General features: G+C 52.6%; 2 protein-coding genes across 4 annotated transcripts; one reads left to right on the forward strand and one right to left on the reverse strand.

Moving 5' to 3' along the window:
* The first annotated feature begins 5,713 nt into the window (after positions 1-5,713).
* On the forward strand, positions 5,714-15,000 carry PKLR (pyruvate kinase L/R). 3 transcript variants are annotated; one of them, XM_027531065.1, is made up of 12 exons: positions 5,714-5,852; positions 6,041-6,223; positions 6,929-7,040; positions 9,746-9,837; positions 9,935-10,066; positions 10,216-10,402; positions 10,724-10,994; positions 11,116-11,266; positions 11,568-11,720; positions 11,814-11,980; positions 12,705-12,886; positions 13,748-15,000. In XM_027531065.1, the coding sequence occupies exons 2-12, from the start codon at positions 6,197-6,199 to the stop codon at positions 13,852-13,854; spliced, it is 1,581 nt and encodes a 526-aa protein (XP_027386866.1). In that variant the 5' UTR covers positions 5,714-5,852; positions 6,041-6,196; the 3' UTR covers positions 13,855-15,000. The 3 variants fall into 3 exon arrangements, with proteins under 3 accessions (XP_027386866.1, XP_027386876.1, XP_027386884.1); XM_027531075.1 differs by having other exon boundaries at positions 6,119-6,223; XM_027531083.1 differs by lacking the exon at positions 6,041-6,223.
* HCN3 (hyperpolarization activated cyclic nucleotide gated potassium channel 3) lies at positions 14,472-24,983 on the reverse strand. Its single transcript, XM_027531054.1, has 8 exons — positions 24,508-24,983; positions 20,881-21,310; positions 19,794-19,955; positions 19,172-19,390; positions 18,655-18,801; positions 17,983-18,223; positions 16,988-17,152; positions 14,472-16,524 (listed from the first exon to the last, which is right to left on the reverse strand). Exons 1-8 carry the CDS (start codon positions 24,789-24,791, stop codon positions 15,821-15,823), a joined length of 2,352 nt encoding a protein of 783 aa, XP_027386855.1. The 5' UTR covers positions 24,792-24,983; the 3' UTR covers positions 14,472-15,820.
* Between the last annotated feature and the right edge of the window lie 721 nt (positions 24,984-25,704).

Here is a 25,704-nt window from a genome sequence, read left to right on the forward strand (position 1 = left end):
GACGTGAGTCTGGGTGAACTCCAGGAGTTGGTGATGGACAGGGAGGCCTGGCATGCTGCGATTCATGGGGTCGCAAAGAGTCGGACACAACTGAGCGACTGAACTGAACTGAACTGAGAATAGTCAGTTCATACAGCCAGAAAGTAGAATAGTTGTTGCCAGGAATTGGGAAGAGGGAAGAGTAGGGAGTTACTGTTTAATTGGTATAGTTTTTCTGTTTGAGTTGATGAAAAAGTTAGGGGAATAAAGAGTAGTGGTTGCCCAACATTGTGAATGTACTTAAAACCATTGAATTATATGTCTCAAAATGATTAAAATGGTAAATTTTATCTTATGTATATTTTTCCACATCTTTTTTTCAAAAGAAAAAGGAGACCTGGGCCCAGATTGGCCTCTGCCTGTAACTCCTCTCTGGCTAGTATCCTCCCATGCAAACGAGAGGTTCCATGCATGGACTTCAGTGAATCCCTTACAAAAGCTGTAAGCAAAATCGAGGCCTCTCTTCAGATACAAGAAGCGTAAGATCTACTTTAAGTGGGAACAAAATAATGCTCAGAGTAGTAAGGGTAGTATCATACCGCCACTTGAATAAAAAAAGGAACAATTAGGGACTTCCCTGGTGGTGCAGTGGATAAAAATCTGCCTGCCAGTGCAGGGAACATGGGTTCAATCTACTGAGCCCATGCTCTAGAGTCCAAGAGCCCCCACTACTGAAGCCCGTTGGCCAAGAAACTGTGCTCCTCAACAAGAGAAGCCACCTCAATGAGAGAAGCCACCTCAATGAGAAGCCTGCATACTGGGAGAAGAGTCGGCCCTGCTCCCCACAACTGGAGAAAGGCCACGCAGCAACCAAAAATAGATTAATTAATAAAAATTAATAAATGAATTGATTTTTTAAAGCGGGAACAATTATATATTATTTGTACCTGTATCATCTATTTCTTGGAGAATACACAGAAAGCTCAGAAATCTGGTAACCTGTTGCGGGGAACTCAGTGGCTGGGCAAGGAGGTGGAAGAAGAAACTCTTGACCTATATTCTGTACCTTTGAATTTTAACATTGTGTAAATATCTACACAAATAAACCTAAATAGGGCTTCCCTGGTAGCTCAGTGGTAAAGAATCCGCCTGCCAGTGCTGGAGACACGGGTTCGATCCCTGATCTGGGAAGATCCCAGCAACTTAAGCCCGTGCGCCACAGCTATGGAGTCTGTGCTCTGGAACTAGGCAGCGACGGACTAGTGAGCCCACGTGCTGCAACTGCTGAAGTCTGGGCGACGTAGAGCCAGTGCTCTGCAACAAGACAAAGCCACTGCAACCAGAAGCCTGCTCACGGAAAGGAGAGAAAACCCCGCGGGGAGCAACCAATACCCAGAACAGCCAAAAATAAATAAAAATAAACCTAAATACATTCTGGACGAATTAGATGGCACTTCTGGAAATAGGGCAGGGAAATAGGAAATAGGGGCAGGGCCCCACCGCCGATATTCTGTTGACTACAGAGGCAGAGAAGTCATCACGTTTGCCGGAGAACAAGAGCAGTATTTCCGTGCTCTCTGTTCCGGCAGTGCTCACAGCAAGTCCCGGTACGTTATCGCGTGGAGAGCTCCCGAAGGTTTATTATCTCGGTTTGCAGATGACGAAACCGAGGCTGAGAGAGTCTCCGCCTCACTCTGGCTCCGGGTGGGGACTGGGGCGCGGGCCAGGGACCTCCTTCTCCCAGGGGCCCCAGCCTCGCCCTTGTGCCTGGCGGGCGGCTCGCGCGCGCCCCTCGCAGGCCTGCCGGGAGCCTTTTATCGGATGAGGTGGGCGGTATTCTCTGGTTGGCAGCACCTTGGGCTGGGGACAAAGCCTAAACACTGTGTGTGTGTGCGCGCGCGCGCGCGTGTGTGTGTGTGTGTGTGTGTGTGTGTAAGAAAAACTGTGTGAGGTTCCAGTGTGTCTGAATCTTTGTGAGTCTGCTTTATGCATGTACGCCGTCGGTGTGTTGACTCTGTGTTAGAGTTGGGGGTGTGTGTGCATGGGTGAAATGGGGGTGTTTGTGTACATGTGTGCGCATGTGTCCCAAGGCAGGGCAATCTCTGTCCTTGAATATACAGCTCTGGTATCACCTCTGTGAAACCACCCTGACCTCCCTGGGCAGCAGCACTCAGTCTCCTGGTGCCCTCCCTCCTGGACACAGCTCCATCACCCCGCCTGACACACACACTGTATTAAACCTTACTGCTGACAGCCCTGTCCCTCTCCTGTCTGGGCAGGGAGCTGAAGTCTGCACGGGCCAGGGCACATGATGGCCCATCCATGCGAGTGTGCATGTTTGATGTCACATGAGAGGCCTGTATATGTTGGAAGGTGTCAGGGGGTGGGGAAGGGTCCCATCTGACAAAGTTAAGTACACCCATTCTGTTTGGATCCTGGAGGGCCTATAGTCCTTCTCCCAGATTTCTCACCCACAGGCCGCCTACTCAGAGCTGCCCAACACCATGACAAAGGGCAGGCCATCTCTCACATGGTTACTTATGGACCCAGGATCAGCCAGACTGCTTTTCCTCTGTGGCCTGATTCTAGGGCAAGGCGTCTGTCCGTCAGCTGGGTAGGACAAGGGCTGCCTTGGGACACCGGGCCCCACCTCCTGTTGGCCACCTGAGACTTGGATCTCTGGGATTTTTGTCCCCAACTGGTCCTGGAGTCAGTTCGAAATTGCCAGGTCAAACTTAATGTCTCTCTCCAACCCCCAAGCACAAGGCCTGAATTCCCAGCCCCTGAGGTCTATTATGTTATGTTCACGCTAGTAACAGCTGTGGTGCATTTTTATTTGTTCTGTCTTCTGTAGATAGAGCCTAGGACTCCAGGGTCATTCCCCCTGGGGAAGTCCTTCCTCCTGTCGATCTTTCTTTTCCAATCAAGGTCTGAAGCTTCTCCCCTTCTCTTCCAGAAATAGTGCTGAAAGGGAAGGAATAGAGCTTAAACGGTTACCCTACTCAGACTCTCGAACTACACTCTCTGGAGTGGTTGGCCCAACTCGACCAGTGGCAAGATTTTTAGCTCCAGGCAAGTGTGTCAGACCAAAGCCTTTCTCAAATTGGGTAATTCAAAGACTGTTTCATAAGAGGATTACGTGCAAAGGTATGGGCAGAGCATTGGTGAACCACAAGGAATAGTGAGTGCATTACCCCCAAGCTAGTAGCAGTGGCTTAGTTACCACCCTCAGGGGCCCAGGAGATGGAAGGTGCAGGGTTCCTAGAATCTGGAAAGAGAGGGCCGCCCAGAAAGCAGACGACAGGTGCTGTGATCTACAGCAACCCCACAGAGGGAGGGTAGGGACACGCCCAGACTTAATCTCTTCTACCTCATCTGTCAGTGCCATTCTCCAGCCAACCCCTATAGAAGTTACGGGACAAGGCCTTCAGCCTCCTGGCTGCAGAGCAGAGTGGAAAGGCTAAAGAAAGGATGTGGAGTGGCAACAGAAGTCCAACACACCCTGCTAGCCTGAGTTCCCTCATCGGTAAAACAGGCTATTAGAGGAATTTCCTGGCAGTCCAGTGGTTAGGACTCTGTGCTTTCACTGCTAGGGCCTGGGTTCAATCCCTGGCTGCAGAAATAAGATCCCACATGCAGCCAAACTAACTTAAAATAAAACAAACCAGGCTATCTGTCCCACCTTGCTTCTAGGTTGTCATGATGATAAAAGGTGAGGGTGTGTTTAAAGCCTTGCATGTTGTACCAGCACATGCTGTGTGCTCAGTGAACAGATTCAATGATCTGCCTGTTGATTTTAATGATGAACTGACATGGCAATCTTGTGTGCCTCCTAAATCAGTTCAGTCGTGTCCAACTCTACGACGCTATGGACTATAGTGGCCAGGCTCTTCTGTCCATGAGATTCTCCAGGCAAGAAGACTGGAGTGCATTGCCATGCCCTCTTCCAGGGGATCTGCCTGACCCAGGGATCGAACCCACGTCTCTTATGTTTCCTTCATTGGCAGGCGGGTTCCTATCTAAAACAGAGACCTTGAATGTTTTCCCCTGCAAATCTCTCTTCCCTTCCTTAACTAACTGCTCAAGCCAGAGTCCCTCAGTGCCATCCTTTTGGGTCTGGAAGCCTTGCTCTGTCTCTCCTCACTTGGCACCACCATTCCATTCTGTCTGCTCTTCTCCAACATACATCTCAGATCTGGTTCCCACTCTTCATCTCCACTGCCACTATGCTAGTCCTCCCACCTTGACTTCCCCTAAAATGCCTCACTGGTCCCCCTTCACCTACTGTCTGGTCTCTCAAGCATCAGTTGACTGCCACCCTCCTGTATGAGACCACTGCCCTGTGAGGCCCTGCTTCTGTCTCCAGTTTCACAGGGACCATGCGCCTCTACACTCACCACAGCTTGCCCTCTCTGCTGCTGCTGCTGCTGCTGCTAAGTTGCTTCAGTCATGTCCGACTCTGTGCGACCCCATAGACGGAAGCCCACTAGGCTCCCCCATCCCTGGGATTCTCCAGGCAAGAACACTGGAGTGGGTTGCCATTTCCTTCTCCAATGCATGAAAGTGAAAAGTGCCAGGCTTTTCCTTCCTCAGAGTCTCGGCATATATTATTTCCAACCCCATAGAAAACTCCTTGCGCCAAATTGTCCCCACTGGTTCTTCTCCTCCTCCAAATCTCAACTTAAATATGATCACTTCAGGGACTTACCTGGTGGTCCAGTGGTTAAGATTCCATGCTCTCAGTGCAGGGGGCCCAGGTTTGATCTCTGGTCAGGGAACTAGATCCTGCATGCTGCAACTAAGACCTGGCATAGCCAAATAAATGAATATTGTTAAAAACATAAGATCACATCAAAGCAGCTTTCCCCAACCACCTCATCTAAAACGCATCCCCTTCTCCTCACAGGCTTCTCTGTTCCAGCACCATGATCCATTTCTTCATAGAACTTACAAAGTATATAGTTATATATTTATTTGCTTAACACTTGTTTATAGTCTGTCTCATCTCCATACTAAAAATTCCACAGAAGAGCATGGGCTCTGTTTTGCTTACCACTGCATCCTTAGGAACTGGCACAGAGTAGGTGCTCAATAAATATTGCAAATGGTCATGAAGTAGACAGGAGCCAACGTGATAATGACAATGGTGCTATCAGAGCCCTCCTAGAGAATCGCATTGCATGATCAAAATGTTCCCCATCCCCTTTCTTCAACCTCCAGTCCCTGTACTAGATCCCCTGCTTCCTAGATTCATCTAGGGCTAACTTCAGTAAAGTACAAAGGGACCATAGTGAAAGTGAAAGTCACTCAGTCTCGATCCCGCGATCCCTATACGGTCCATGGAATTCTCCAGGCCAGAATACTGGAGTGAGTAGCCATTTCCTTCTCCAGGGGATCTTTCCAACCCAGGGATCAAACCCAGGTCTCCCGCATTGCAGGTGGATTCTTTACCAGCTGAGCTACCAGGGAAACCCCTCAAAGGGACCATATTACTGGCAAAAAAAAAAAATCTCTGTTCAGGTTGATGACCAGACAGAATGTATGGATTAAAAATTTATCAGGAAAAATGGATGAGAGAAGGGCAGAAATGCCAGAGGACAGGGGCAGAGAGCCAGCAGGTCCAGGGGAGGGACTCTGCGTGGAGATAGGGGTGGCTCACTGGGTGTGTCCCTTTTCTTTTTTTCTGGCTCCTTTTGATAAGACCAGCAGTTTTGTTATCCTCTCCCCCTTCTCTCTCCACAGTCCAGGAGGCTCCAGCTCTGAATTTTGAAGCTTGTCAGTGCAGAAGAACATGCTCCCCAGCTGGCTCTGGTCATGGATTTCTAAGTCCCAACGGGATGTAGTGAAGTCCATCCTGACTGGCGCTCCAGGAGGTAAGAAGAGGCATCAGATATCATTAAAGAGAAGGGAAGAAATGAAAGTAGGAATCAAGTGTGGGTGGGAGAACAAATAGACCATATTTGCTGCTGGCTAGGAGGTATTTGGGGAGGATCTGTGTTCAGAGTCTCCTCCATGTTAATTTATAGACCCCGGTCGGGGCCTCTTCTCCCAACCCCAATAGGCAAGGCAGAGGGGAGCTTGCAGCCTGGGAGCCAAGGGGCATTCCCATGACTACTGGACTCTGGCCCCTGGTGCACAGGACTTCCAGTGACACTTTAACCAGGATACAGAGCTGATTCCCCACCCAGCTGGCCTCCTGCCTCCGACAGTTAACAGTATGGAGCAGATCCCCGGAGACAGGCAGGTGTGCAGTGGCATGGACGGTGTGGTTGGCACTGGGGCTCCTCTTCCTCTGAGCTGGGCTAGGGCAAGCTACAGAGACTTCAGGACCTGGAGGAGCACTGAAGGGGCTGAGGAAACTCAAAGGAGGGAGTGGGAGGCCAGTCAATTGTCAGGGGCTGGAGGGAAGAAGACAGGAACCTTAGGAAAGGGAACTGGGTGATTCTCAGCCTGGAAATGAAGGGCCACTGTGAACTAGATATCAAAGGGGGCTGAGGCTGAGAGAAGTCAGCAGCTAAAGGGCAAGAAGTCTGAGGATGTGAGGGACCAGACAGCTAGGTGATCAAGAATTTGAGCCTGGAGTTAGTCAGACCTAAATGGGAATCTTATCTCTGTTAATTAGAAGCTATACAAACTTGGGCAACTGATCTAACCTTTCTCAGCCTCTGTTTCTTTACCTAGAAAATGGGAATAATTACAGAGCATATAACAGTACCTGCTTGCTAGCATCCTGGTGACTAAATAAGTTAATGTATGCATAATGCCCAGCTCAGAAGACTCAACAAAAACTGGAGAACTGAGGGAAGGAATAGAAAGCACACTGAGATGAAAGGATGGGGGCCAGCGGCAGGTGCCCACACAGCCCCTTTGTACTGCAGGACCTGTGGGGTACCTGCAGCGGGCTAGTGTAGCCCAGATGACTCAGGAGCTGGGCATTTCCTTCTTCCAGCGGCAGCAGCTGCCAGCCACTATGGCAGACACCTTCCTGGAACATCTGTGCCTGCTGGACATCGACTCTGAGCCTGTGGTCGCTCGCAGTACCAGTATCATCGCCACCATCGGTAAGCACCCCCACCCCTCCTGCAGCGTCACAGGGCCTCGTGTGTTTTTCTCAAGATGCTGCCTCATCTTTTGTGTTCTTTGACACTTCTCCTTGTTTGATTGAGGGATAAATAAATAAATACATATTTTAAATTTTTATTTATTTATGGCTGCACAGGGTCACTGCTGCAAGAGGGTTTTCTCTAATTGCTGAGGGCAGGGGCTACTCTCTGGTTGTAGTGTGCAGGCTTCCTCATTGCGGTGGCTTCTCTTGTAGAGCATGGGCTCTAGGGCAAGTGGGCTCCGGATCTGCAGCTTGGAGTCTCTAGAACAAGGCTCGGTAGTTGTGCTGCTCAGGCTTAGTTACCCTGAAACATGTGGGATCTTCCTGGATCAGGAATCAAACTGGTGTCCCCTGCATTGCAAGGGAGATTCTTAACCACTGGACAACTTCAGAAGCCCAGCAAATATTTGTTGAGTTCTTGGTAGATAAGCTACTGGGTCCTGGAAGTAGGTCAGTGAAATGAAATAAACAGACAGGGACTTCTCTGGTTAGGATTCCATGCTTCCACTTCAGAGGGCCCAGGTTCTATCCCTAGCTGGGGAAGTAGATCCCACCTGCACAGCATAGCCAAATAAGTAAAAATAATTATTTTCTTTTTAAAAAGAGACTTCCCTGGTGGTCCAGTGGCTACGACTCCATGCTCCCAATGCAGGAAGCCCAGGTTCAATCCCTGGTCAAGAAACTAGAACCCACACCCCACAACTAAGACCCAGCACAACCAAATAAATAAATATTAAAAAAGGAAAAAACAGACAAAGATCCCTACCCTTGGGGAGCTGACACTCTAGCTGGGTGCGACAATAATAAATGCAATGTTATTTAAAAACTAAAGAAAGTATTTAGTATATTAGAAACTGATAAGTACTTTGGGGAAAAAAAAAAGAAAAATCACGCATGGTAAGGGGTATTAAAATGCAAGGGCAGGAGGGAGGTTGCAGTCCTAATAGGGAGTCAGGGTAGCCATTGATGAGAAAATTAGACCTGAGCAAAGACAGATGTCTGAGAGAAGAGAGTTCTAGGCAAAGGCAATAGTCAGTGCCAAGGCCCTAGGTCAAGGAGGCTGGAAACCATCAAGGGGAAGAGCAGCAAAAATGAAGAGGTTGGAGGAAGGGGAAGATCGTGCAGGGTTCAGTAGGCCATTTTTAGAATTTGAGTTGCGTTTCACTCCAAGTGTAGTGTGAAACTGAAACCACTGCAGAGTTTTGAGCAGGAGTTACATGCTGTTACTCAGGTCTTAACAGAACTGCCCTGGCTGCTATATTGAAAGTAGATTGAGGTTGGGGGTGGGGGTGAGCCCCAAGCTGCTCCTACAGTATTTCTGGTTTAGACCAGGTGGTGGAAGTGGAGCTGCTGAGAAGGGACAATATTCTGAATGTATTTTGAAGGTAGTGCCAACAGGATATGATGGATTGGATATCGGGTGGGGGTGGGGGTGAAAAAGGAGTCAAGGACTAGTCGCAGTTTTTTGGTGTGAGGCGCTAGAAGAATCCATTATCAACTAAGCAGGAGAGACTGTGGTGGAAATGTTTGGAGGAGAGATCAGTTCAGTTTGGGGCTTGTTGAGTTTGATTGCAAATATTAGACATGCAAGGGTGGTATAGAGTAGGCAGTCAGATACACAACTCTGGTTTTGGGAGAGGGGTCTAAACTGGAGATGTAAATTTGGAAGTTGTTGACATACTGACGGTATGTAAAGCCATGAGACTAGTTGAGACTACCAAGGGGGTGAAAGGAAAATGAGAGAAGAGGAATGGTCATCTGATGGGAGCTAAGGCTGAAAGGGAGCAGCCAGTGAGGTAGAAGTAAACCAGGGGTGGTGTCCTGGAGGCCAAGCCAAGAATGTATGTCAAGGATGTGTGTCAAATACTGTTGGCAGATCAGCTAAGATGAGGACTAACCACTGGATTTAGCAACAACACAGAGGCTGTTGGTGACCTTGACAAGAACAGATGTAATGGAGAGTGGGTACAAGGAGAATAGGGGGGAGGGGATACAGAGATAACTCTTGTCATGAATTTTGCTGCACCGGTGAGCAAAGGAATAGGGCTGTGTAGCTAGAGGGGGAACTGAAATTAGGAGAATTTGTTGTTGTTGCATGAAATAACACCAGGCTTACATGCTGATGGGAATGATCTAACAGAAAAGGAAAACATCAATGACATAGAGAACTGGGGGAACTGCTGAATCTGTTTTTGATTGGGTGAGAAGGAGACCCAGTACACAAGTGGAAGAACTGGCTTAGGGAGGGACTGGAGAGGCTGGTCAGCTGGGTCTCAGTTACTCAGCTGTCCTACTAGCAGGGAAGGAATGGAACTCAACTCTCCTCAGTCCAACAGGAAGGAGGCTCTAAAGCTTGGCACCCATCCCCTTCTCATTCACTGGAGTTCCCCCACACTGCAGCACGGAACATCAAGGCAAGGCAACACTGTCGCCTCAGGCCTGGCTGAGCCCACCCTTCTAGGGCCTTGCAGTGCAAGGAGGCAGGTCCTAGCTGGAGAGGGGAATGTAGTCTCTGATCTGTGTGCCGGGGTGGGGTCAGGGGACAAAGGTCGGGTGACAGGACTTCTGCGGCCTGGGGCGGCCCCGAGGGTGATGATGGGTTCGGTTGTCACTCAGGTTTGGTGAGAAAGTTGTCTGAATCGGGCGGGTCTCTGGTTCCAGGGCCGGCATCTCGCTCCGTGGAGCGTCTCAAGGAGATGATCGAGGCCGGGATGAACATCGCGAGACTCAACTTCTCCCACGGCTCCCACGAGGTTCAGGGCGGGGCCACGGGGAGACGGGTGGGGCTAGAGGATGCCCCAAGGTCCCGGCCAGCTTCCCCTGAAATCCTCACTTTGTTCTGGTCCCCAGTACCACGCTGAGTCCATCGCTAACATCCGGGAGGCGGTGGAGAGCTTTGCAAATTCTCCGCTCAGCTACCGACCCGTGGCCATCGCCCTGGACACCAAGGGACCAGAGATACGCACTGGGATCCTGCAAGGGGTGAGAGAGGACCCGCGACCCGCCCTGTTCTGGGGACGGCAAAGGGGGCGGTGCAGCTTGAAGGAAGTTATCCGTAGGGCGGAACATTGGGAGGGGCCAGTTCTGACCTCCGCAGGCCGAACTCAGTGATCCTCTGGCCCCGCCCCTAGGACCCGGCGTCAGAAGTGGAGATAGTGAAGGGCTCCCGGGTGCTGGTGACCGTGGACCCAGAGTTCCAGACCCGCGGGGACGCGAACACCGTGTGGGTGGACTACCCCAATATCGTCCGAGTCATGCCGGTGGGGGGCCGCATCTACATTGACGACGGGCTCATCTCCCTAGTGGTCAAGAAAATCGGTGCGGACGGGCCTCCCGCCCTGGTCCTGCGCAGTGGGCCCTCTTCCTTTCGGTCCCGCCTTCGCCTTTCACTCCCACCACACCTTCCCGAGTCCCTGGCATCCAGACTCCAGGGCTACCCTGGGCTGGGGCTGGATTGGCGGGTTAGAAGTTTCTTCCACAGACGTCCATGTGCCATTCTGTGCAGAGCCCAGGCTGAGCATGAAGAAACAAATAAGACATCATTCCGTTTTCTTGCGGGTCCAAGCCCGGTGTTCGCACTGCTGTGACTATGCCCCCGCCCTCACCCCTAACCTAAGCGGATTCTTTCCATACCCGCAGGTCCAGAAGGGCTAGAGACCGAAGTGGAGAACGGCGGTGTCCTGGGCAGTCGGAAGGGCGTGAACTTGCCAGGCACCCAGGTGGACCTGCCCGGGCTGTCCGAGCAAGATGTCCAGGACCTGCGCTTCGGGGTGGAGCATGGCGTGGACATCGTCTTTGTCTCTTTCGTGCGGAAAGCCAGCGACGTGGCTGCCGTCCGGGATGCTCTGGGGCCGGAAGGACAGGGCATCAAGATCGTTAGCAAAATCGAGAACCACGAGGGCGTAAAGAAGTGAGACTTGGTCTTTGTTCCCATCAGGCCCTACGTATCCCCATCTCCCTCCTCTTTCCCTGCCTGCCTCTCTCTGGCTTCTCTTGGGTCTTTCCCAGCCCTGACTTCCCCAACCGCCCAGGTTCAATGAAATCCTGGAGGTGAGCGACGGTATTATGGTGGCACGGGGTGACCTGGGCATTGAGATCCCGGCTGAGAAGGTTTTCCTGGCTCAGAAGATGATGATCGGCCGTTGCAACTTGGCGGGAAAGCCCGTTGTCTGTGCTACACAGGTCTGCCATGAGCCCTGGGGGCAGGGCCCTCTATGAGTCTGGGAACACTGAGGGTAAATACACACACCTTAGGTCTCTAGCACGTTTTGCTGTCCAATGTTTGACCCTCAAACAACAAAGCTATGAAGACTTACTGTGACCCCCGTTTTCAGATGAGGAAACAGAGCAGCCAGGATCACACAGTTTGTGAGTGTGACTCTGGTTTTCAGGGCCCTCAGAGCATGGATGTCAGAGACATAGTCGGGGCAGGGTCCCCAGTCAGATATGACTCCTACAGTTCTGACCTCAAGATATCCCCCAGATGCTGGAGAGCATGATCACTAAGCCCCGGCCAACTCGGGCAGAGACAAGTGACGTGGCCAATGCTGTTCTGGATGGGGCAGACTGCATCATGCTGTCAGGGGAGACTGCCAAAGGCAACTTTCCTGTGGAGGCTGTAAAGATGCAGCATGCGGTAGGAGCTCAGAATGCAAGGCAAATGGGCTGGAAAACCACCCTTCTTCAGATCCCAATACCCTTGCCCAGCCTGACCTCCTGGTGCCCACAGATTGCCCGGGAGGCAGAGGCTGCCGTGTACCACCGGCAGCTCTTTGAGGAGCTACGCCGGGCAGCACCACTGAGCCGGGATCCCACGGAGGTCACCGCTATTGGTGCTGTGGAGGCTGCCTTCAAGTGCTGTGCTGGTGCCATCATTGTGCTGACCACAACTGGCCGGTGAGGAGAACACTGGGAACACACCAGGACAGAGCTTTGGGTCCAGGGCAGGCTGGGATGGGCCCCAAGCGTGACTTTTGTCTCATCATCAGAGATCTTTCTGGGGTAAGAAGAGAGGCAGCTATGGGAGCTGGAAGCCTAGAGAGACAGATCTTGGAGCACACCAGGAATTGTGCCTATCTCCTCAAGGGGTTGGGAGGGCAAGGTGGCATCACTGGGTATACTGACTTCCAGGCCATCTGGGCTCCCGGGGCTCAGAAACAGGTCCTCTGCATTTAGCCCACAAAGCCTTGCAATGCTGGGGTATTACAGAAGGCTCCAGAAGGTCTGAATTCAAATCTTTGCTCTGAAACTTAGCTATGACATCTTGGGTAGGTCACCCAGGTTCTATAATCCTCCTCCACTTGCTCATGGGATTATGAGGATTAACAAGAAACATTTTTTAAGTTAAATACTATATAAAGATGCATTCCCAGAAGGGTTTTCTGTTTTTCAAAGAGGTTTCTCCTTATTATCTCATTTGATAGATTTTTTTTAGTCATCTCACAGTTTCCCCATGTGGTCAGAAAGGCAGGTATTCTTACACCCACTTTATGGGTGAGAAAACTAAGGCCCAGAAAAATTATGATGACTTACCTAGGGTCACACAGCTTACTGGTGGCACCTGGAACCCGAACCCAACACTCTTCCAATATTCTGGGCTGACCCTGTCTGCCTCCTTCAGCTCAGCCCAGCTTCTGTCCCGGTACCGACCTCGGGCAACAGTCATTGCCGTCACCCGCTCTGCTCAGGCTGCCCGCCAGGCCCACCTGTGCCGAGGAGTCTTCCCTGTGCTCTACCGTGAACCTCCAGAGGACATCTGGGCCGATGATGTGGACCGTCGGGTCCAATTTGGCATCGACAATGGTGAGACCCCTAGCTCCCTCCCACCCTCCCCTGGATTTGTATCCTGAGTCCGCCAACCCCACTTCCTACACTCCCCCAAGGGGTCTTGCTTCTCTCCTCTGGTCCCAGGTTTTCTCTGTGAGATTCACTAAGACTGAGATACTTGAGTCTCCAAGCGTGGGGGGAACATGCTGAGAGAGGGCAGAGGGAGCAAGGGCAGGGACCAGGGCCATCCCTAAGTGGTTGACACAGCTGCTGCCTCCACCAGATGGCTGGAGCTGGGCATGACACAAGGAGCAAGAGATGAGAGGAGAAAGAGGGACCCAGGGTCCTGCAGCTGCAACTGAAATCGAATTGACAGTTGCTATGCTCATACCCTGGGCTTCCCTGGTAGCTCAGCTGGTAAAGAATCTGCCTGCAATGCGGGAGACCTGGGTTTGATGTCTGGGTTGGGAAAATCCCCTAGAGGAGGAAATGGCAACCCACTCTAGTATTCTTGCCTGGAGAATCCCCATGGACAGAGGGGCCTGGCAGGCTACAGTCCCTAGGGGTCTCAAAGAGGTTGACAAGACTGAGTGACTGAGCACAGCACATGCTCATACTCTCCCTCTTTCCGTCTGCACAGCCATGCAGGTGGATAGACTTGCTACTCAGCAACATGCTCCATGGCACCCCATGGGCACAGCTGCAGCTCACACCTCCTACAGTGGTCACACTCCCTGCAGTGCCCCCGGGGGCGCACTGTACAGTTTGCCTCGGGCCCCTCCTTCCTTATGGGTGCCCTTGAAGAAGGCGGTGAAGGGTGGTGGCTGGTTCTCTTTACAGGGCTGGCCTGGGTCCCTCAGTGGCTGATTATCATCTTCTCTCCTTCCTCCCCTCCAGGAAAGCTCTGTGGCTTCCTCAGTTCTGGGGACCTGGTGATTGTGGTGACAGGCTGGCAACCAGGCTCTGGCCATACCAACATCATGCGGGTGCTGAGCGTAACCTGAGGTGCCCCTCCTTCTCTGACCAAACCAGCCCTGGACCTGCCCCTCCCCACTCCCTCCTGCAGCCCCACATCTAAGTCTTTTCTCTCCCAATCCTCCCTACCCCAGGCCACATCTGCCATCCAGTTTCCTTCCAGGGCACTCCCTCCCTTTCTCTATTTCATGCAGGCCTGAATAGTCTGTATCCAATTAAGCAATGGCCATCCAACAGCACCAATGGTACATTCCCTGTATCTAATGCTCTCAACTGGTCCCTAAGATGCTCTGAGCCTTTAATCCCAGCTCAACTATTAATTCTATTCCCCCAGGTTTCCCATAGCTGAGGGTGGAGGGGAGGGAAGCATGGTAATCATGGCCACAGTTTCCACAAAATCTCATCTTAAAAATCATCTCCCAAGGACAGTGTCACCTTTTTCTTCATTGTGACTGGAAGCTAGGAGAGATGGAAGCCGGGGAGCACCGGAGCCAGGCGGGCACACCTCGTTAGTGTCTCACCAGTTCGAGGCTTGCAGGCCACTCCCCATTTGCTCTCACACCCATCCCATGCTTTACTGGGTCAGGTGTTCTGGCCTCCTCCTGCGCCCTGAAATGCCCACTTTGTTCCCACACACAAACCAGGAGGCAAAACAAGTGTCTCTATTTTCTTTTTAAACCCAGATGTTTGGAAGCCATATAAAACTTCTCCCATACACGCAGAACCCCAGAACTCCCCGCCTAGGAGAAAAGGAGCGTTAGGGTCCTGGCCCCACATTCTTTGATGCTGGAGAGTAGACGTGGGGACAGAGGGGTGGGCTACAGGATTCTCTTGTCCCTGAGAAGGCAGAGGTACTGGCTAGCCTGCCCTTCCCTAGGCTTGGATACCTCAGTCCCTCCCCTTGCTCCTGCACCAACAGCAAACTCAACAGGAATGAAAAAGAACTAAAAATAAGAACAGTCCTTCTCCCCATCTCAGATGGCCCTTCCTGGTCCTACCTAGATAGGGAGAGTGTTCAAGTATTGCTGCTGATGGGAGTTGCACAAGGACCACAAGAGCTGGGATGGAGGGCCCTGTCTGTTCCTGCTTCCCTAGTAGGAGGGGAGGGCAGGGATGGATAAAGGAATGGGTAAATGGATAAAGTGAGTTGATAATAAATAAAATTAGCAAATGAATGAATAAATTATTAAATGAATAAATAAGGGAGGGAGGAAAGAAAAAAATCCCATCTAGGGATTCAGCCACTTGCCCCCTACCTGGGGGGATCTAGACTGGCACACTAAATAAGGGGGTGTCAGCAATCCCATAGCTTCAAGGGGGCCATCACCCGGACAAGGGCACAGGAAGGAGAAGCCTCCTAGTTTACAAAAAGGTAGTTCTACCACAGAGACAGAAAGCACAAGGAACTCGGTAGGAGGTGTGTTCCCCCTCGGGATATAGACAGGGAGGGTCCAGGCATGGCAGTAAAGCTGGGTGCCCACACCAGGGGCCTGAGACATTTGTTGACATCAATGAGGGCACGGGTAGTTGGCAGTGCCCAGCTATGCTAGCCGGACAGGAAGATTAACCATGCCAGGCAGAACCTGAAAGGTCATGGACAGGAAAACAGAGACATCTAGTTACTTGGCAGTACGGTGATGGCAAGTACTTGTGCTTAGTAAGGTGGGCGCATGGGCTTGGGCCTGCACCTGGCAGGACCATGGCTAGGGGAAAACCCTCATCAGAGGACTCGGAGTCGCTTCTACTTGGCAGTGGAGACATACAGCGCCTGGCGCAGTGCCTTGAACATGGTAGGCGCTAAGAACCTTTGATGAATGGGTGCATGGATTAGGATGGGTGTCAGGCTACAGGGTGCCTGAGCTGAGGACAGAGACCATCTTCTTGGTACTAAGGGGAGATAGTCCCATAGCGCAGTGTTTCAGGTCCCCTCAGTGTCCCCAAGAGGTGTCTGCCCTCAGGCGTATGCTACTGCACCCAAGGGCTTACCTAAAGGTTTCACATGTTGGCAGACAGCTGGGGGCCCCGGGGAGTAGCTGGCTCAGGCACTGGCAGCCTGGGGAGCTGGGCTGTCCCTGGAGGCTTGGTCAGGAGCCCTGAAGGGGGCAGGCGTTCACTTCCTGAGCCCTTACGCCCAGGAGAGCCATCACCCGCTGCCCTCTGAGGCAGAGAAGGTTGGGAGGCTGAGAGCGGGCGGCCCCGAGGTCCTAGTCGCCGTCCACCCCCTCCTGGGGGAGGCCCCAGCAGTGACACCTGTGAGCGCCCAGCCCGGGATAGGCTGGCATGGAGGGTTCGGGCGGGCGGGGCCGGCAGGCGGGAAGTGGATGCCCAAGGCCCCCGGGCTAGAGGGCCAGCTCGGACAGGCACCAGGGGGGACGCTGGGGAGCCTGCTCCAGCTGATCTTCGAGCAGAGCGAGCAAGGAGGGTGACTGGAGAGTCGGGCGAGAGGGGAAGAGGGCCCCGCTGGTGCGTCAAGGCAATGGCCACATTGGAGGTCACGGCGGCTGCTTGCAGGGGTGCGTGCACTAGTGGCTCCCACAGCACCGGCTTTCCACTGAGCTGAGCGCCTGTGCTGGGCGCCAGGCCCCGAACACCCCGGGCCATATCCCTGTCGTGTTGAACCAAGTGCTGCTCCATGACGCCCCCGCTGCTGCTCGGACTTGGCTCAGAGCGCTTCCGCTGCAGTATGGAATTCTTCTTACCTAGAAATTATCCCAGGGGGAAGGAGTTAAGGATAGGATAGGAATTCAAGATGAAGGTTGGATATCAAAAGAATGAGGGTAACAAGATGGAGTCAAGGGACACGGGCAGGGTGAAGGTAGGGGATGGGGATCAAGTGTGTGGAGATGGAGTTGGGAGATGGAGATTGGGAGATGAGGGTTGAAGGAAGAGGGTTAGGGGATGAGAGTATGTATCAGAGATGGTGAGCATCAGGGACTGCTACTCAAGCAAGGAGGGTTCAATGCATGGAAACTTGGAGCGATATCTCCAGGGTTCAGAGATGCTGAGTTATAGGGACAGTGAGCCAGTGTGTTGAGAGCCCTACTGGGGGGCATCTGCTGGGACTCGGGTCCCCTGGGGTGTGCCAAGGCATTGGAGCCTGGGCCCTGGGATCCTGGGGACTCCTTGCCATGGACAAGGGTGAGGGCGCAGCCTGGACCTCACCGATACGGCGCAGCCGATCCATGGCCACTGTCTCGAAGGCCCGGCGCATCATAGGGAACTCCTCGAGCACGGCGTTGAAATGGTCCACGCTGAGTGAGTACAGGCGGCAGTAGGTGTCCGCACGCACGCTGGCTGTGCGTCGGCCCCGAGTCAGCAGGCAGATCTCTGACAAAGTTGGGAGGAGGCCTTCAGGATCACTGTCTGCAGAACTCCCTCTTACTGGGCCTGCAGCAGCTGACCCAGATTCCTCAGGCTCCTCCCCAGATGGGAGCAACTTATGACTCCCCACCCATCCAGAGGCCCTGAGTGCTCCAAGCACCCCCACTCTCCCGCATAATTACTGTCCTGCCTCTGTCCAAATTAAAGCTGATAAACAGGCAGGTCTTGCTGCACTCCTAGTTATTCCACTTCACTGTAATTCTCACCCCACCTCCATGGCTTTAGCCCAAGGGGTAGGCCTAGGGCAGTGCCCTCTCTTCCCTCCCCTTTGAAAGAACACCAAGGCAACCCAGAAGGAGAAAAACAGTGCCAAAGGGCAAAGGGCAACACAGTGGGGATGCTGGAAGGTGGTGGGTGATTTGGGGACTGAGAGATTATGAGTCTCAGACCCTTTTGGGCAGCATCAAGGAGAACTGTGGAACTGCCACAGGCTAGGTCCCCGATTCCCCCACCAAGTCATTCCCCCAGGGAGCCACAAAGCTCCAGCCCCTGGGATAGCACTGCTATATTCCTACCTTTCCCTCATCTTGTGGGATCCCTGGATCTCACTGGCCCAGGGATTTTCAACCTGACCATGCACTAGAATCTCTTAAGAAGCCTTTAGAATTACAGAACTCTAAACCCCAGACCCAGAGATTCTAATTGAATAGGCCTGGGGAGGGGCTGGAACTCTGTGGTCCTGGAGCACAGCCAGGTGAAGACCCAGACCCATGGGAGCAGCTGCCCTCCTTTCTCTGCTCCAGAACCCCCACCCACCCACCCTGAGGCCTGCTGACCCCCAAAGTAGGATCCGTCAGTGAGGCGGGTGTCCCGGGCGCCACGTGCCAGCACACTGAGCAGCCCATGCTGGATGAAGTACATCTTCCTGCCCACGGAGCCCTCACGCACCACGAGGTCCCCCGGCTGGAAGACCTCAAAGCGTAGCTTGGTGAGCACGGCCGTGACGAAGCTGGGATCAGCATGGGCAAACAGCGGCATGTGGGCCACCAGGCCCCGGCAGGTGAAGTTAATGATCTCCTGGGCAGGGGAGGGGCCTGTCAGGCAGGCTGTGCCCCCTGCCCCGAGGTGCCCCCATCAAGCTCCTCTGTCTCCAGAAGCCCCACCCCTGGGGTCATGATCTGCCAAAGGATGCGGATGCTTCAGTCGGCCTGGGATCATCTCTAAGCTCCTGCCCTCAGAGCTTTCCCATGAGCCCTTGCAGGACCACACCCCACCCCACCCCAACAGAGATTCCTGCAGCCCCTCCTCATGTATACTTCACCCCTGAAAGATCATCAAGGAAGACCTTAACTCCTAAAAGTGCTCCAAAGGCCTGAACTCCCATGGGGCCCTCTTGCAGGCCCCACAGGCTGTAGGGGCCCCAGCTGACTAATAGTCCCCACCCTAGAGGTCGTCCCTGAAGCCCAGGTCGTTGAAGAGCCTCCCTCCAGGGCCCCGCCCAGTCCCACCTCCCGAAGTGGTTCGCTCAGCTCGCCTAGGATGCTTTCCTCATCGAACATCTTGCCCTGGTAGCGGTGCTCATAGTACTCATGGATGCGTTGCCGTGTATCAGCTGGCAACTTGTGGAAGGACATGTACTGCTCCACCTGCTTGTACTGGAGAGCCAGCCGATGGCCAGCAGGCAAGAAAACACAGAGACAGAAGTGGAGCCAGAACAGTGTGGTGGGGGGAGGGTTGTGGAGGAAGGTCACAGCCATGGGCCACAGCCAGAGGGTAGAAACATGGAGACAAAAGGATATATGAGTAAGGGTGGATACAGGGAGGACACGGCACAGTCACAGGAAAACCCAGACGTGGAGGAGTCCAAGGACAGGTGCATTGGTACAAAGAAAAGGTACACACGGGACAAATGGATACGGGGCAAGGCAGGACACAGAGAGCCAACAGGGATGCATCAGAATGGGCTCCACGTGGAGCTCCCCAGCCGCCAGCACCCCTCCCCTTCCTTTTCCTGCCCCTGCTGACCTTCTCCTGGTACTGACGCCGGGAGGAGTCCAGGGACTGGATGAGGGCGGTGGCATGACCGATGAACATGGCGTAGCACGTGGCACCCACGATCATGCTGAGCATGGTGAGCCAGACGTCGGGCATGCCTACAGGTGCCTGCTGCCCGTAGCCAATGCAGAGCATGTGGCTCATGGCCTTGAACAGGGCGTGGGAATACTGGCGGCCCCATGAGTGGTTCTGGGGGGCAGAGTGTATTGCAGAGCTCGGCACAGACCCCTCAAAACCTCATTCTCCCGCTTCCCACTTTCTCTTTCAGTCCTTCTGTCTGCCGCCTTCTACTTCAACTTGCCTGCCAAGGGAGGCACTGAGGTTTGGTTCTAGGGGGCCCTGAGGCAGAAGGGGCCTCTTTTATAGCATGGGAGCTGCAGTTTCTCCCTAGGTTTCCTTCCCCATATGCTCCCCCCTCCAATACAAGTACTTCTTCTGGGCCTCTTTCCTCTCACCTCCCCACCTCCTCACTTCTGTCCTCTCATGGTCATCTCTCCACCATCGCCCACTTGGCCCCTGTGTTTACCCCTCCTGCTCAGGGAGAAGAGCCCTTGGAAGGCCCAGGAAAGGCTGAGCGGTGGGGAGTTCTCACCACCATGTGGCTGATGGAGACCCAGCAGTCAGGAGGGAAGTCTTGCAGCATGGGGACCAGGAACTGCAGACAGCCATCCCAGTGACACAGCAGCAGCATCATTCCGATGAGGTTGAAGATGCGAACCACAGCACTGGCCAGGTCATAGGTCATGTGAAAGATCTGAGGAGTCCGAGGAGGGGCTGTTGTGGACAGGAACCTCTCCCTGCCAAGACTTTTCCATGCCTGGCCTTGCAGATTCTCTCTTCAAATTTCTCTCTGGCCCTAGCCTCTGTGAATGTTAAGACTGTGGCTATAAAACAGCATATATAACTAATACAAAGGAGGTTGTATTACTACTCTCATCTCATAGATAGGAAAACTGATGCAAATCATGTGCCCCAAATCACAGCAAGTGCCACAGCAGAAACTCAAAAAGGTCTGCTGCACAAGCTGCCCAAGCATAGCCTGGGAAAGGGGAGAGAGGGCAATTCACAGTGTAACAGCCCCAGGGCATGTATAAGGATCAGTGCCAGAAGCTCTCTTCCCTTCCAATAATAATAATAATAGGTAATCTACTGAGAACTTACTGTGCCAGGCACTGCACTAGGTGCTTTACAGGTATTAACTCCTTTAGCCCTTATAATCTTATCATATGTAAATATATTTAACATTTTCATTTTATAGACAAGGAAACCAGGCCTCATATAGTAAATAGTAAAATTGGGATCTGACCACAAGCAATGAGACTGCAGAGTTCACACTCTGAACCACTAAACTCTGCTGTTGTCCTGAAGCTGAAACTCCAGCCTTCCCCACGCTCTACAATTATTAGCTCCTCTTCTATACCTTCCTCCTGGAGTCTAACTAACCCTTCAGTGTTTGTCCAGCAACTATGCTCCATTCTCCTGCACCACCATCCTTGCATCCTGTGAATCCAATCCCCTGAACACTCATTCTGTCCCTGTTTCTCCCCCAGCAACACTGGAGACACCCCTCCCTCGGAAGCCCCACTCATCTGCCCCACCCCAAAAAGTTGCCAGGAGCCCCACTCATATCGCTGTCTGGAGGAGTCTGCAAGCCCCCCCTGCCCACCTCCCCACCCCACCTCCTCCCACTGGTGTATGTAGCGGATGAGGCGGGAGAGGCGGAGCAGCCGCAGCAGGCTGAGGATCTTGGTGAAACGCACGATGCGCAGGGCCCGCGCTGTTTTGTAGACCTCAGCATCCAGTCGTGGCTCCAGCTCCACCACCAGAAAGATGTAATCCACAGGAATAGAGGAGATGAGGTCAACCAGGAACCAGGTGCGCAGGTAGCGTGTGCGGATGGCCCGCGGTGCCAGCAGGATCTCAGCACCCTCCTCTACCACAATGCCTGTGCGGAAGTTGAGCACCAGATCCATCAGGAAGAAAGTGTCAGAGAGGACATTGAAGACAATCCAAGGTGGAGAGTTCTCTTCCTTGAAGAAGGTGATGCCCACGGGTAGCACAATGAGGTTCCCCACCATCAGCAGGAGCATGATCAGGTCCCAGTAAAACCTAAGGTAGGGGTGGGATGGGAAGTAAGACCACAATGAGAGTCAGCCACTAAACTAAGGGCAGATAGTCTCAGCCAAAAGTGGACAAGGATACAGAACAACGGGGTGACCATTTACAGCTAATGGGAGTGTAAACTGGGACCACCATTTGGAAAAATAGTTTGGAATTATCTAGTAAAGTCAAACATTTGCATTCCCTGCAACTTGGCAATTCTATTCCTAGGTATATACACATTCAAGGGAAAGATTCCAGGAGATATATATAGGTATAACAGCATTAAATCTGGAAATAATCCAAATATCCATCAGTAGAAAAATGTAAATAAGATAAACACAGTAGATAAATACACTGATGCCCTGGAATATTATACGACTGTGAAGTCACCCAACTGCAGCCTACATTCCACAGTAGGAATGAATCTCACAGATTTAATGTCAAGAAACCAAAGGATACACACTGTAGGACTCCACACACAAAAAGTTCAAAAATTGATCAAACTCAACTGCATTATTTAGGGATTCACAGAGAAGTAGTAAAACTGTAAAGAACAGTTAGGAAATAAGTACCACAAAAGTTAGAATAGTGGTTGTGGAAAAGGAATGTGAGAGCAGCACGGAGCCTGCCGGGTATCCCCAGTGTAGTCTCTCTTGACCTAGACAATTGTTACATATGAGCTTGTTTTACAGTTACTCCTTCAAATATGTGTGTGTGTGTACACACACACACACACACACACACACACACACACACATATACATCCTGGTATACACTATACTATTTATATATATCTGCCTTATCTATTTTGGAGAAGGCAATAGCACCCCACTCTAGTACTCTTGCCTGGAAAATCCCATGGATGGTGGAGCCTGGTAGGCTGCAGTCCATGGGGTTGCTGAGTCGGACATGACTGAGCGACTTCCCTTTCACTTTTCACTTTCACGCATTGGAGAAGGAAATGGCGACCCACTCCAGTGTTCTTGCCTGGAGAATCCCAGGGATGGGAGAGCCTGGTGGGCTGCTGTCTATGGGGTCGCACAGAGTCGGACATGACTGAAGTGACTTAGCAGTAGCAGCCTTATCTATTTACTATATCTCTACTGTATATATTAATATATATGCCTACTAAATATACCCCTAATATGCACATATATATTTTTTAATATAATATATATGTAATGTCCTCATTATATGTATATAATCTATGTCACTATTATTAAATATTTTTTAAGTTAAAAAAGATAAATATCTTTTGCTGATCTCACAGGGCTATTAAAAAATATGCACTGATATGGATGTGGATGGATGTGACAGTGTTGTACAAGACTAGTTGGTGTTATGACTCACTTACTCTTTATCCCAAGATTTCTGAAGAGACTGCTGCTTTACCCATCTCCAGCTCTCTGCCCGTTCCTAGTTTAGGACTGAAAATCTTCCCTAGCTTTCCCAACCCCAACCCTCCTTCCCAACACAGTTGGACTCATGGTTCCTGTTTTTCTGCTGGGATCTGTTTCCCAGATGGGGATGGTCTGTCCTGCCTCCTGTTTGAACTAGCTTTTCAGATGTATCCCTCCCCTCTTCAGAGCACTTCGGCAGGGCTGCACATACAGAGAAGCTCCACAGCAGATCCTGAGACAGCAAAGCCTGAAGCTCTGCACTCCTTTCCTCCCCTAACCTCCCCATGCCCACTGAGACTTTGGTTGCACCCAGGCAAGGACATGGTCAGGGGAGAGCCATACTGCTGTGTGGAAGCTGTGAAAAGAAGAGGTCATTCAAAGAAGATCATTGGACAGTCTGAAGGTCCCAATTAGATATGGGGGTTTCAATTTCAGGAGACACCTAGTTGCAGCATCAACCAAGGACCCAGCCCCTTCTGACTCTGCCTGAAAAAAAATCAATCCTTTCAGCCCCTGAATGAAGCTTGGTGGTCCCCAAGTCCAGGCCTCCAGGAAGCCCTGTGTGATTTCAATCAACAGCAAGCCCTGGATCTCCTCTTCTTCTCTTTCCTGGCCACTGGAGAAATCCTGTACTGTAAGCTGGGAGAGGAGAGGGAAAGAGGGTTTGCCTTGCCATAGAGCATCTTCACAGCCTGACTCACAGGCAGTCACAAGCCTGGCGGGTGATACAGAAGAGAGGATGGAGAAGAAGCACAATAATAACGGGGATACATGGTTTATGGGGATACATTTGAGGGTGAAACGGAGGGGGGAGGAGGGAGATGCACAGCAGACTAGAAAAGGTGCACTAGTAGGGTGATATTGAGACAGTAAAAAAGAGGGGAGTGAAAGGAACAATGAGAGAAAAAAGAACATTAAGGGAGTGTGTATGTCTGTGGATTAAAATGACGTCTAGGTTTCCAATGGTGTTTCCAGGCTCCTGATTCACACCTCATCCTCTCTGCTCATTTAGCTCCCCAGGATAGGTGCTTTGCATATATCCTTGCCTCATCTAAAAGCTGTCCTTCATTTCCTCCAAGGACAGGGTTGCTCTCCTCCCCTAGCGACCTTGATGTAGAGGTACAGCCTGATGGGGACTACGGAATGGCCCCACCCCCACTCTTCATCCCTTCTCTCTGGTAGTCACCTGGGCGGTGGTCACATGGGCAGTGGACTTGCCCCTCTGTTGCTGCCTCAAATCACTCTGAGTCCAGGCCCTAACCCGCCGAATCCCGTCTTCAGCACCAGGGACAGCGATCAGAGCTGCTGTCTGGACACTCCCTTTCTCCCCTGGCATCCCTATTTTTTTTTGGTAGCCTGCCCTGCTGAACTAGGCTGGTACTGGGGGTAGAAATGAGGACAGTGGGGACAGCTCGGTTTCTCCTTTAGACTGACCCTGAGTTTCGGAACATGACAAAATTTCCCAGATCCCCAGCAAGCAGAACTGGAGGAGACAGCAGTCCCTAATTCCAATATTCCCCTTGGTCCAGGCGGGGTGTCGGGTTTTTTAAATGGGAAACCCAGGTCTCTGGTGTCCGCTTCCAGGTCTCTTCCAGTGCCCCTAGCCTGAAAAGTCACCGAGACCCTCCGGCTGGGGATCCTTTACCCAAGAATTAGGTTGGGGGAAGTGACTCTGTCGGCCCACCAGGGGACCCCTGGGCCGGAAATGAAGTGTCCGTGGAGGGTGGGGCGGGCCCGGCTCCTGTGTCGCGGCCTTGGGGGTGGGAGCTGTGTCCCCTGCCCACCCTGCCGGACCCCCAGTACCGGAAGTCGCTGTACGGGTGGATGATCCAGGCCCCCGCTGACTTGACCCGCTCCTGCTCGATTTCCACTGCTTTGTGGCTGCCGAACACGCGAAGGGAGAACTTGTTGACCGTGGGCTGGAGCAGGGTCCCGAGCTGCCTCCTCTTGGGCTCGGGCCCGGGCCTGGACCCCGGGACCGGACCCGAGGCTGTGGTTGTAGACGCCGGGGCAGCAGGAGGCGCAGCCTCCAGCCCAGGGGTCGCCCCGTCGTTGGCCCCAGTCGTTGGCCGCTGCTCCGCCTCCATGACGCCCGTCAGCTTACACGTTTGGCCTCCTATACCCTGCTGCGGCCATTCGAGACCTCCCGACCCCTCCCGGAGTCGGAGCGGGAGCAGCCGGGCGGGCTCGGAGCGGAGGCGTAGTCGGCTGGGAACTGCCAGAGCGCCGGGCGGAGGGGGTGTGTGCGACAGACTCCTCCGAGGGCGGCGGGCGGGTCGCGCTGCGCCCCCTGGCGACAGCCGAGCGGAGGCTTGGCAGGGCGGGCGGAGGCGGGGTCGACCGAGAGCCTTCTCGGAAAGAGGCGGGACCAATATAGTCCGTAACCTGAGGAACACTGAAGTAGGCGTGGCTTAGCCAATGTGGGCCGTCCTCCAAGTATAGGAAGAGGAGGGGAAACGCTGCAGAGCCAACAGAGAGGGCGTAGTCTAGGGCTGAAGGGCTTTTATCCACTGAGCGTCAGGGAGGCGGAGCCGTCCGCAACTGGCGGGAAAACCGGACGCTGGCTGTAGCTCGTGAGGCTTGCGAGGACGAGGAATTGGGAACCAGTGGAAGAGATGGGGAATGGCTTTTGAGCTTCCTCTTATCCACTCTGCCTTAAGGACTTCCTGCATTTCACTTTTTTCCCTCGCAACACTCTCCTAGGCATACTCCTTTCCTCTGACTTCTTCATATTGCTCCCTCTAGTATTTAATTTCCAAACTTATCTGCCAGCCCTCACCAAGAGCAACTCCGCCAGTCACTGAGTGGACGCTGAGGATGAACACAAGGATGAACACAAAGTCCTGTCCATAAAGCCAGCGCTCGTCTATGCTTGCAGACAGGACAGGTAAATTACAGCGCTATGGGATGGAAAGGGCTGTAAATTCTCTTTTGGGGGGCGGGGCGCGTGCTGGGCAGCTTGCAGGATCTTGATTCCCTGACCAGCGATTGAACCTGGGC

The sequence above is a fragment of the Bos indicus x Bos taurus genome, chromosome 3, assembly GCF_003369695.1.
Source record: "Bos indicus x Bos taurus breed Angus x Brahman F1 hybrid chromosome 3, Bos_hybrid_MaternalHap_v2.0, whole genome shotgun sequence".
Taxonomy (NCBI): domain Eukaryota; kingdom Metazoa; phylum Chordata; class Mammalia; order Artiodactyla; family Bovidae; genus Bos; species Bos indicus x Bos taurus.

What these genes read in the sequence shown, in the direction of transcription:
- PKLR (XM_027531065.1), top strand. Translation starts at nt 6,197, where the DNA reads ATGGAGCAGATCCCCGGAGACAGGCAG. An exon ending in CAGTATCATCGCCACCATCG is followed by an intron (nt 7,041 to 9,745) that starts GTAAGCACCCCC and finishes CTCTGGTTCCAG; the next exon opens with GGCCGGCATCTCGCTCCGTG. An exon ending in CCTAGTGGTCAAGAAAATCG is followed by an intron (nt 10,403 to 10,723) that starts GTGCGGACGGGC and finishes CCATACCCGCAG; the next exon opens with GTCCAGAAGGGCTAGAGACC.
- HCN3 (XM_027531054.1), bottom strand. Translation starts at nt 24,791, where the DNA reads ATGGAGGCGGAGCAGCGGCCAACGACTGGGGCCAACGACGGGGCGACC. An exon ending in TCTCCATCAGCCACATGGTG is followed by an intron (nt 19,391 to 19,793) that starts GTGAGAACTCCC and finishes TCTGCCCCCCAG; the next exon opens with AACCACTCATGGGGCCGCCA. An exon ending in GGCGTCAGTACCAGGAGAAG is followed by an intron (nt 18,802 to 19,171) that starts GTCAGCAGGGGC and finishes CTGGCTCTCCAG; the next exon opens with TACAAGCAGGTGGAGCAGTA.